Source organism: Sycon ciliatum, chromosome 4 (genome assembly GCF_964019385.1).
Source record: "Sycon ciliatum chromosome 4, ocSycCili1.1, whole genome shotgun sequence".
NCBI classification, from domain to species: domain Eukaryota; kingdom Metazoa; phylum Porifera; class Calcarea; order Leucosolenida; family Sycettidae; genus Sycon; species Sycon ciliatum.
Window position 1 is genome coordinate 23,440,844 of NC_088646.1, and position 11,378 is coordinate 23,452,221.

The 11,378-nt window shown below is 47.7% G+C and overlaps 2 protein-coding genes across 2 annotated transcripts; one reads left to right on the top strand and one right to left on the bottom strand.

The window, feature by feature from the left end:
- The first annotated feature begins 794 nt into the window (after positions 1-794).
- LOC135815123 (G protein-activated inward rectifier potassium channel 2-like) lies at positions 795-4,301 on the top strand. Its single transcript, XM_065328363.1, has 2 exons — positions 795-972; positions 2,821-4,301. The coding sequence occupies exon 2, from the start codon at positions 2,964-2,966 to the stop codon at positions 4,068-4,070; it is 1,107 nt and encodes a 368-aa protein (XP_065184435.1). The 5' UTR covers positions 795-972; positions 2,821-2,963; the 3' UTR covers positions 4,071-4,301.
- LOC135815124 (TM2 domain-containing protein 3-like) lies at positions 4,068-11,129 on the bottom strand. Its single transcript, XM_065328364.1, has 5 exons — positions 10,473-11,129; positions 7,485-7,577; positions 6,650-6,716; positions 5,147-5,222; positions 4,068-4,505 (listed from the first exon to the last, which is right to left on the bottom strand). The coding sequence occupies exons 1-5, from the start codon at positions 10,770-10,772 to the stop codon at positions 4,337-4,339; spliced, it is 705 nt and encodes a 234-aa protein (XP_065184436.1). The 5' UTR covers positions 10,773-11,129; the 3' UTR covers positions 4,068-4,336.
- Between the last annotated feature and the right edge of the window lie 249 nt (positions 11,130-11,378).

Consider the following 11,378-nt stretch of genomic DNA (forward strand, 5'->3'; position numbering starts at 1 on the left):
ACAGCAACAGATCGAGATTTGCAGGGCAAACAAAGGATGCGTGCAGCTACATCTAGTCAGGTTCGATGCAGCTGCGCTTTGCCAGAACCTCAGCAGATAAGAAAAGACGACAGAGTGTCTCAGATGGAACTGGATCTTTCGCCAAGACCGCCACCGCCGCCATCATCAAGTCCAGGTCAGTCAGAAAAATGAAAGCCCGAGTGAAGTGAAGCCACTGAAGCCAAGGAAAAATTCAAAAAGTACGCTCTCCGGCTAGACTTCGAGTCGATATTTTTTTACTTCGATAGGCGCTGTCGCGGCCTGTAGCGCGCGTCCATAATCCAAAATGGAGGCGCACGTGACGGGTGCTTTTAGTGGCAAGCCGTGAACCCTAAACTTTACAAGCAGGGAGTAGTACAATACCGTATACGGTATTGTACTACTCCCTGGCTACAAGCCTACACACACACTGTACAGTACAGATTACACCAGGGAGTCGTAAAATACCGGTATTTTACTACTCCCTGGACTACACTACAGACAGATTTAGCCGCTATCCATGTCCACGTCCAGGCCATTCTCATATCGGGCATTCATTGACTACTGAGTATACTAGTAGTACTGTCTGCACAACACACAAAAAACAGATTAATTTTGTCAGTACGAGTACATAGAGCCTAGACTAGACTAGAGGTCGTCACGACGTCAGTCAGGAAATCATAGGCTTAGCACTTACTGCCTTACTGGTGTGGTGACACTACACTACACTACAGTCTACACTACAGTACAGACTAGGCCTCTTTTGGGAAGTAACAGTAGTGTAGTAGTAGTGATCCTTGCATGGCTTGGGCAAAAAGTTGGGGGACCTCTCACTGGAAGAATCTGATCGATACGACGGTAATGATAATGATGTAGAGTCATGACGACTGGACAGGTCCAAATGATCCGAAACGCCGATCGCTGAGAGAATGCTAGCCGGCTACACAGAAGAAGGTAAACTAAACCTCGTGTTCACTGCAATGAATCGTTAGCTCACTCCATGAATCGATACAGTCTGTATCAGTACAGTCCAGTACAGGTGGAGATATAGATCTACAACGTACAAGTCAACTAAAAAGTGTCTCTACTCTGAAATTTGTAGATCGAAAGTTTAGGGGAACTGAGATGTACGGTACTAGTAATCCGTTGTAGTCAGTGTAGTTTTGGGACGAAAATCAGCTAAAAAAATCATTGCATGTAAAGTGTACAATCGTAGCCAGAGCCCTAGGCCTAGGTCTAGGTGTGTGTGGGGGGGGGGGGGGGGGGGGGGGGTATACAACTTACAAGTACTTTTCTCATTTTATCACTATACTGTATATGTACATGTAAAGCGATGTATTATTATGACCGATACTACAGGTACATGTACTGTATGCGAGTGGGGTATCAAAAGACTCAGCACGCCGTACACATATACATGCGCACTGCATAGTTGGGTGCAGCGTACATATCCTGCGCACTCATAGATCAGGGCCGCCGGAACCGGTCCGGTTAGTCCGGTTGCAATGCAGCCAAGGCTCCTGACACACCACGTCAGCATAGCCTCGCAATGGAGGCATTGTGGACAACTATTAAATACATGTACTACAAGTAGAACTTGTTTACGAAAGAACACTGGACAAGTGTTGCACAAAGAAGTAACTTTCTGTTTGCCTCGAACACCACTTGATTTCACAGCGAGACCAACATGATCACTAGGGATCAACATGGTCCGCATCGTAATGAGCTGTGATTTGCTAGTACTCTGCCGTTGCAATGCTGTGTGATCCATGCACAAGTTTTCCGCCTCCAGCCTGGCATACAGAATTTGTAACTCCATGGTAGGCATGTCATTGTTGTAGACGGGCTCACCACCCCTGTGTGGCAACTTCCCCTCTAACCCCCAAGACAAAGTGAATACTGTAGTCATACTGGCCGAAGTTAAAAATATATATTTAAAAAATGCCATTGTTCTGCAGTCAGTGCGCAACCCTGATGATGCCCTCATGGGTGAACATTTGGAAGAGACCCACTAGTATAGAAGTGGTGTAGCCAAGGACTGAAGAAGATTGTGTGCTGACTACAGAACGCTGGGATACGACTCGTAAATGTGTATGTTAGGGGTCGTCGCAAAAGTTTTTGTCGTCCCTGAAACGAACATGATTCATTTGGGGGGAGGGGGTGCTAGCCAAAATCGCAAGTCGACCGACACTGTACATATGACATGTACATGCATGCGATTTTCGTCATCCAGCATAGCAAGCTGTGTTCGTTTCAGAAGGAGGGGAGGGGGTCCAAGTACGAATGAACGATGTTCGTTTCAGGGACGACAGAAAACTTTTGCGACGACCCCTTAGGGACTCGAATCCTATCCCTCGTCAGGGAATTTTCTAGAACCGCCCCAACCGGTTTTCGACCGGTTGAAAAGTTACAAATCAGTTCCAACCGCCCGTACTTTTCTGTGGGTGAATGGAGCTGTGAATGGTCAAACGCTTTTTTCTGGACGGATACTTCCAGCGAAGCCGCGTGGACTGGTATTAGGGTCACGAGTTTGTGTGTCGAGTGTCATATTTGGGTTGTATTTTGAAAATAAATTCCGGGGGACCCCCACCCCCCCCCCCCCCCCCCCCCGACTCTTCATTGGACCGTAACCGGTTGGAAATTCGTCCTAGAATATACCCTGCTCGTACATGGATCACACAGCATTGCCACGGCAGAGTGACTAGCAAATCACAGCGGCTGAGCCCACTACGATACGGCCCATGTGGATCCCTAGTGATCACGTTGGCCTCGCTGTCCAACTGCTCTTAATATGCACTGCAGGTACGCCACAGGTGCAAGAGGATAGGTGTGTGGAGATTAGTTTCCAATGCCCAAACAACCGGTACCGGTACATGCAGATTGGCCGATCGAGTTCATAACTACATTCTCTTCACGGCCCAGCTGCTGCCGCCACGCCCGCTGTCATGGACGGAGAAGCTTGGGGTGACGATGCAGGCTTATCCGGCCAAATACAAAATGGAAGTGACGAGAGGGAGCGGTGTTTGCCTGGTGGGCACGGTCACCAGATGTCAATGGTGTCCAGTCATGGGACGACAGCTGATCGGGTGCAGCACTCTCATCAGCACTGTCACACACCGTTCAGGATAGTGGGAGCGAACGGCGAGCGACTTGCCGAGCGCCTGCTGCCGTTGTCCCACCGGCTATACTACATCAGGGACTTCTTCATCACGCTGGTCGTGTGCAAGTGGCGGTACACATTGCTTGCCCTGGCAGGCCTGTACTGTGCCAGTTGGATACTGTTTGCAGGTCTGTGGTATGCGCTTAACACGCACGACGAGTCCTGCTTCCATCTATCCAACTCCACCTACTCCGATAGCTTCAACACAATGTTCATCTTCTCCATCGCCGTGCAGACAACGATAGGCTTTGGCAATGACTTCATTCAGGACAGCTGCCAGCTGGGCTCATTTCTCCTGGCAGTTCAGTGCGTTATTGGACTGATGCTCGACGGCTTGCTGCTCGGCCTCATCCTGACCAAGGCGTCGCGTGCAAAGTCGCGCGCACGCACCGTGCTGTTCAGCACGCACGGCGGAATATGCCGACGCGACGGGCAGCTGTGCCTGCTGTGGCGTGTCGCCGACCTGCGCACGCGCAGCATGTGCGAGGCTCACCTGCGCGCCTACTGCTACCGCTCACAGACCACCCTGGAAGGCGAGCAGCTAGACTGGGAGTGCCGCGAGCTGGACCTTGGCTACGACACCGGCCGCGATCGTATACTCCTGCTGCTGCCGGTGACTGTTTGCCATTTCATCAACGACGCAAGTCCACTGCGACACTTGACCGAAGAGGAGCTGAGCAGGTCGCGCTTCGAGATCGTCCTGCTACTGGAGGGCGTGATCGAGGCAACCGGCCTAACCGCACAGGCCATGCATTCCTACACCAACCGGGACATTCTCTGGGGTTATCGCTTCAAACCAATGGTGAGCACAACAACGTCTGGCAGAATTGCAGTGGATTATTCCGAACTGAACGCAATGCAAAAAGTTGACATTGAACTTCCCGGGATGTGAGTTTGGTCATTTATCATTATCATTGAAAACACAGTAAAACAGTTATCCTCAGCAGCTTGACATAACAGAATTTCAGCTTTATGTACAGCATTATAAAAAAAACAGCGTAACACTTGAACTAATTTTATGTAAAAACAAAACTTTTTTGGTAAATTTCAAAGACATGAACGTATTTTTCTATCGTATACTGGTGAAACATCATACAATGATGCACTTCTATTTTCTGTAGTACAGTATCTATGAGTTTTGGAATGAATGTGATTGTGTTACATGACGTATAAGGAGCCATCTGATGGCGAAAGGTAACCGATAGCGACCAGGAGAATGTCGACGAGCGTCCACACACCCAAGCCTCCGAACGTGAAGAGCTTGGCCAGGCCGTGCCTCCAGTCACCCAGGTAAAATCGGTCAACGCCGAAACCTCCAAGTGTTATGCTGAGACAGAGCACAGGACAGGACAGGACCATTGAAGGAAGAAGAATAACCTCCCTCAACGCCTCTTAGTTCGAGATAATACACGTACATGTACATCTCAAAGGTTGTGGCCAGTCAGCATAGACTACTATTGTTTGACAGAAGGTCGCAGCCACACAGAACAAGCGGCTTCTAGCATGTGCTGACAGTGAAAAAAGTTAATTACGCGGAGTGAAGCAAACGGCCCCACCACCAGCAAGGGAGCTGTGAGTTTTGGTCCTGAAGTACTATACTAGTAAGTGAACTGGGAAGCCAGTACACCTTGAACCACCGCTTATACAGTATCCCATAAGTCAGACCTGCACTCGCGGGCGCGTGCATGTACTGCCAAAAGTGTGCTACAAAAGGCAGGAAACAATGTGGTACAATACTAGCAGCCTTCGAACACAGCTGAAGGGATTGAGCACTTTCAAAATGATTGACGGCTGAAAGCAGGCCCCAAACTCAGCCGTTCCTAGGAAAGGACATCACACTTGGGCTGAACAGGTGTGACAACGGACTAAGGTATAGGCAGAAAGCACATGAGCCCACACACAGTGCTCTAAGAGCCCTCACACAGTGCTCTAAGAACAATACAACCCACTAACAGCAATCAAGCTTACCTTAGGACGAGGGCCGTCGACCAGCGAAGGCCCGACGTCCAGTTGCATGTTCTGGTCATGAAGAAGGTTCTAGATCCTGTGAATCATAGAGAGTGACAGGTTATGATGTTGCACTGACAGCTATCGACACTCGACAGTCAGCATCACTACATGTAGTACTAACAATACCGTTAAGTCGCGGATAAAAGCCGGGTTTGCATACAAGCACATCACGGATAGAAGCCCTGAAAATCAAACGGGTCAAATGCGTATAAGCCTGTCGCGCGTAGAAGCCTGGCTTCTATGCAAGCGCGGATCGTGTAGGTCAAGAGTGCATGCGCTATGTACGGTGCATAGTAAAACTGCCGCCATACCCGTAGTCAGTGGTAGATCTACACGTGTCGCATGTGCATACAAGCCTGGCAAAAATATCAGTGGTGCTGCATATAAGCATGGTTTGCATACAAGCCTGGTTTGCATTAACGCCTGATGCAGAAAGCGGCTTATATGCTTATAAGCCCGGCTTTTATCCGCGCCTTTACGGTAGTTGTGAAGATAAGTAGAATGCCAGTATGCGTACTATCTTGTACAGTCAACCTACCCTTATAACAATAACCTCTATAACGATATTACCCTTATAACGATATTTGTCGGCCAAACCAAATCACTCCATTGACTTGTGTATACAATGCCTTACCTCTATAACAATATTGCTATAACGATATTACCCCTATAACAATATAAAATGGGCTGAACGTGCAGAGAATATATAGAGCCCACTATCCAGGTAGGGCAAGCTTTACTTGATAAGTCGCTGGGACATGTTGAAATACAATGGGGGTACCAGTGGACACCTTGCTGTGTATATAATGCGCATGTACGTCAGTTCTTTATGCGGTGAAGAGTGCAAAAAATGAACAAAATCCATGCATTATGACGTACATGTATGAAATGAACCAGTTACCCTTATAACAATATTACCCTTATAACAATATTTCTTGGTCTGACGCAAACATCGTTATAAGGGTCGGTCGACTGTACTGTCACAATTCCAGACAGCTGCAACCTATCAACCACTTCGAAGTACTATGTGCAATCCATTCCACAGTTGCGGCAAGTGAAATCCGGGCCAATGCACCATTGCAGCACGGCATTGGCGCCCTGAGCACTCTCTCTCTCTCTCTCTCTCTCTCTCTCTCTCTCTCTCTCTCTCTCTCTCTCTCTCTCTCTCTCTCTCTCTCTCTCTCTCTCTCTCTCTCTCTCTCTCTCTGTCTCCCTGCCTCTGTGTGTGTGTCTCTCTCTCTGTCTCCCTGCCTCTCTGTCTCTCTGTCTCTTTTTGTCTCTCTCTCTGTCTCTCTGTCTGTCTCTCTCTCTCTGTGTCTCTCTCTCTGCAAAATGTACATGATTCAGAGTCACAGACATCTCCAAGTTATCGGCAGTGCCCGGTCCCAGGCTGTCCGGATAAGAGAGTTATGAGTGTACTACATTGATGAAATGTACGTTAAAAACTGTCAACAAACTCACCAAGACACACCACATTGGGTTTGACGGTGCATGTGGACCGGAAAGTCGGTCGAGGCGTCGATGCGACCTGTCGGGTACGCACACAAATACGCCAGCACGCACACACGTACGCAAACACGAAAGCACGCATTTACACGCAAAATAGACGGGGAAGAGAATCATTCGCTGTATGACATTCAGCTATGGCGAGCATGCCGTGTGTGGTACATGTGCCTTTCTTTGCAACCATCCCTGGGGGTGCGTTGCAAGCTATCCAGGATTGACGGCATATCAACACAAAACAATCGTCAGTTCTGAAATTTTCAAAGAACATCACAACACAACTGCACGGTACAAGTAGCATCCTCGCAAGAGCAAACAACTTCACATACCGCGAAGCCCTGGGCAAGCAATCGCCCAGTAGGACACCCACTATCCGTGTACATGCCTAGATACAGCATGCCGATAGTTGGAACGCCTTTGATCAGCTCGCTCACCCATGCTAATGCGAACACCCATGGGTACATGGGGTAGAGTAACCGTTACAGCGCAGCTTCATGTATGTGCCCATACACAGAAGGCTATTATGAGTATGCGATTGCTGTACAGAACTGGCACTACATACCGATTTGACTGACCTAAAAGCATGTCGCAAACTCAATCATGCTACACCATGAACTGAACACAAGCAAAAATTGCACTTTCCTGGATCCTACAGCACACACGGTCCGGCTGAGGCATGTAGAACATCTGACAACACACACGGTCCATGCATGTACACAGTGACACAACTGACAACACACACGGTCCATGCCACACAGTGCCGATCATGGCAACATGCCACTCGTAGCCTTACAGTGCAGCTGGTTGAGTTTGTACACGTGTAGTCACTGGCATCCAGCTGGTAGCAGAAGCGGCACGAGACATTCCGCGTGAATGATTGCTCACCCTGCGCACAAGCAGCATTCACAGTAAGCCAACATGGTTTAAAATGCTTAGATCCAAAAAAGACAGAATAGCATCGATAGGCTCAATATAGCGGAAAGGGAAATTCCGTCTTCACACTTTTCTAAACAATCTCAGCAGAAGATATAAAATCCTAGAGCAAACACTGCATATACATAATTATATTATGCAGTGTTTGCTCTAGGATTTCAAACCAACCAGGTACATGTGTACCTGGCACAACTCCTGCAACCGGGTCAGAGCCGAGTACGTGTGCATTCAAGTGCGGCTCCTCTATGTACATCTATGTACTCACTAATCAGTGAGTCGTAAACATATCTTGCGACTCCCTGATGCACATGTACACATCCGTGTATGAACAATGGCCCGATGGGCACTCTGTCTACGCGCGCCTGCAGCCTGTCACAGTGTACCCCTTGAAGTACGAAAACGTACTCGGCATGTATACTGCCAACCGGGTCACTCACAAGTGACCAGGTGTTCTTTTGTTCAAACGGGTCCAAGTATGCCCCAACTGGGCCCCTGTTGACCCGGCCCTGGAGCAGACACTGACATGTACCGTCTAGTTATGACTCTGCATTCCACTAATCATCGGCCAACAGAATGCCGTAAACATTCCGTAAGGTACCAGGGCTATTCAAAGAGTCATCCAAGCCCGAGGGCAAAAAGAGACTCAACATAAGTGATGTGAACGTACGACAGACAGCCCTTCTCTTTGGCATAGGACGGATAAGATTGCCAGGTCTTGCCCTGGTTATTGTTCCCATATACGCATTGGATACCTCTCGAGCCGTCTTTGTTCTAAATAATTCACTTCGGCTGCAGTATAATCACAGTACACGTAGCTTCCCGATCCGCGAAGTGACCGATCATAGGTTGGGGTAATATAAATGGAAATTCAACATAATATTATCAGCTCTATAGGCACCATTGCGGTACATGTATACTTTTACACAGAAAGTCTCGCTTGTGTCAGGCCACCCGGAGGTACCACGGTGGCAAGTGCACCGCCTACTGCAAGTCAACAAATATTCGGCGCACACTAGTATTTATTTTCGGCCTGGTCATGTTTGGCCAAAAATGTGTTGCGGCCGAAATTTCGTTTCGCAAGGTTCAGTGTGACAGTGTATCCAGGCGGCAGCAGTACAGGCCGAATTTGATGCGGCTGAAGTGGGTTTTAGCCCTGGGAGGCCGAAATTTGAATGGGCCGAAATTTGTGGACTTACAGTAGTGGCGAGGGTGGGGTGGTATGTCTCATAAGCGCTGCCCAACACTGTGCGGGCGAAAACTTGTTAGCTGTATCCGTATTACCCTCACTCTGAGTGGTGAGTACCCAGTTGACCGTGGGTGTCGGTGCAGTTCATTGCACAAAAAAGTGGTTCGCACATGCATCACTGCATTTGTTAGCATGGTACACACTCCCCGCTACCAGTGCGGGTCTCAAACTCAGGACCTTGTGATTCGCAGGCAAGCGCACAACCGCTCGGCTAATGCGATGGTCGTGAAAAGAGCAAACTTAATTCTTAAATGAACTCGGATGGAGAGCCAAGGATTATTTATAAAAAGTAAAAAGGACCAAGAAACTGCAAGTTACACTATAACGTCCACTAACACCACCAGTTACTAAACAATCAGCTCATGCGATAACATTGCACGACACTGACCGACGGTACTGACGTTCTACAACTAACTGGGTAACAGCTCTAGCACATCTTGGATGCGCACTCCAACAGCCTTCCAACTTCTAAGGTATACGAATAACATAAGGAGGGGAAGGTGAGCGCAGCCAAGATAAGCATGAGCTGAAAGTCTCAGCTGTGAAGGACGTTGGCGGATGTTCATGCATGTCGATGACGATACTGGCGAGACCATTGGACAATACGGTCAAACCACTATTCAGGGACGCAAAGCAACATTCCACACAACTTGCGTGGCTCAAAAGATGCAAAGATCAAGAAAAGGGGAAGCTATGCGAACAAGAATCATGCAAAATCGCCACCTACGCGGACATGCTTTTAATAATAATAATTTAACAAGCAGCAGTTTCACACGACGTCCCCTCCTTATGTTATTTACTGTAAGACATGTATATATAACGAGGAAGTAAATCTAACGCTTTAACGGATGACATTTCTTCGTTATAATAAGATCCGTTGAGGCCATACTGCTTCATTATGTTGTGTGTGGATATGCCGGAATGCTGCAAGGTCGTTAAACATAACTTCTCGTTAACCTATGAATTTTGGACAATCGTTAAATTTGCGACTCGTTATAATAACATGTCTTACAGTATATAACTTAGAACCTTCCAAGTTGGAAGGCTGTTGGAGTGCGCATCCAAGATGTGCTAGAACTGTTAGCCAGTTAGTTGTAGAACGTCAGTACCGCCGGTCAGTGTCGTGCAATGTTATCGCATGAGCTGATTGTTCAGTAACTGGTGGTGTTAGTGAACATTATAGTGTAACTTGTAGTTTCTTGGTCCTTTTTACTTTTAATTCTTAAACATGATGTAAAAGATAGCATGCTCTCATTCCCAAAGCTTTGTGTGAACCCCAATAAATCTAGGGAAATGGGGCACATGATATTCCGGCTAGTAGATCTACAGCATTTATTGGCTTCAAACAAGCCCCCCCCCCCCCCCCCAGATCTATTGCATATTGTGGTGGAGTGTCAGCATACAGTACTGTCAAGTTCCAAAAAACTGGAGCCAGCATCATAGCCTAGGCCGTTCTTATTTTCATCATGCACTATGGTCTATGCACAGTTGAGTCACCGTGCATACATTGGTATGCTGTGCTTGTTGAAAATTTGAAATTCTAGCCAGTTTGCTGCTCGGCACCTGACAGTACTGTATCTCTATTTCTCCAGGCAGGCTTACCAAGCATGTACTCCCACTGCTGGTGCAGTTGACTAACATCGACTGTCCATATCGACACGAGTCTGTGAAGTTGCTACAGTCAATGCATGCAGCACCCAGCAGGTTACAGGCAACATTGTCCGGACACAGCGGCACGATGGGAGATGTGACTGCTCCAGGCGTTGTCGTGGCAGCACCACTACTGGCAGTACTGCTACTGCTGCTGCTGCTACTGCTACCACCGGTAGACGTTTGTCCAAATGTCACAACGAGATAGTTCAACAAAATCAGCACCGAAACTCTGAGAATACTCCTCTTCATTGCACCGGCACCGAGATGTCAGAGATGAGAGGCACGCACATGTTAGAGATAGAGTTGACTAGGCAGCTCCGAAACAAACTCGTTCGTACTCTACATGTATTCTCAAAATGCTTCGCTGAAAATACTGAACCTTTGGAAGCAATGTTCGAAGATTAGGTGGAATACTTGAGATGATTAGACGCACACAATACAGGGAATTGATCCTTCCGGCGATGTCAATGATGGGTGCTGAGTCAGTAGCCAGGTAGCACAACTATTACACGTACTGCTACTTTTTAGTAGCCGTCTTGTAGAACTACCGACCAACAAAACAAACCCAGCCACTCAGTGCACAACCAGTCACTGTGTTCTCTTTGAAAAACAAAAAGCAAGATCTGACAGAGCTACCGTAATTTTTGTGGAGATGCAAGAAATGTGTGTAAACACTATTGCATTACGTAGACTTCACCTCCATGACGAAAGAATGACGTCGACTATCTAAAAACTTTAGTTAAAGGGGGGAATTCCCGAGCAGAAAGTCCCTTTCACCGAGACTCGCTCGATCGAGAGACAAGAGTCCGCTCACAGTCACATATCAGCTCACTCACTGAGCTCAGGCAAGCTTTG

What these genes read in the sequence shown, in the direction of transcription:
- LOC135815123 (XM_065328363.1), top strand. Translation starts at nt 2,964, where the DNA reads ATGGACGGAGAAGCTTGGGGTGACGATGCAGGCTTATCCGGCCAAATA.
- LOC135815124 (XM_065328364.1), bottom strand. Translation starts at nt 10,772, where the DNA reads ATGAAGAGGAGTATTCTCAGAGTTTCGGTGCTGATTTTGTTGAACTAT. An exon ending in GCAGTGGGAGTACATGCTTG is followed by an intron (nt 7,578 to 10,472) that starts GTAAGCCTGCCT and finishes GCTTGTGCGCAG; the next exon opens with GGTGAGCAATCATTCACGCG. An exon ending in TCGACGGCCCTCGTCCTAAG is followed by an intron (nt 4,506 to 5,146) that starts GTAAGCTTGATT and finishes GCTCTGTCTCAG; the next exon opens with CATAACACTTGGAGGTTTCG.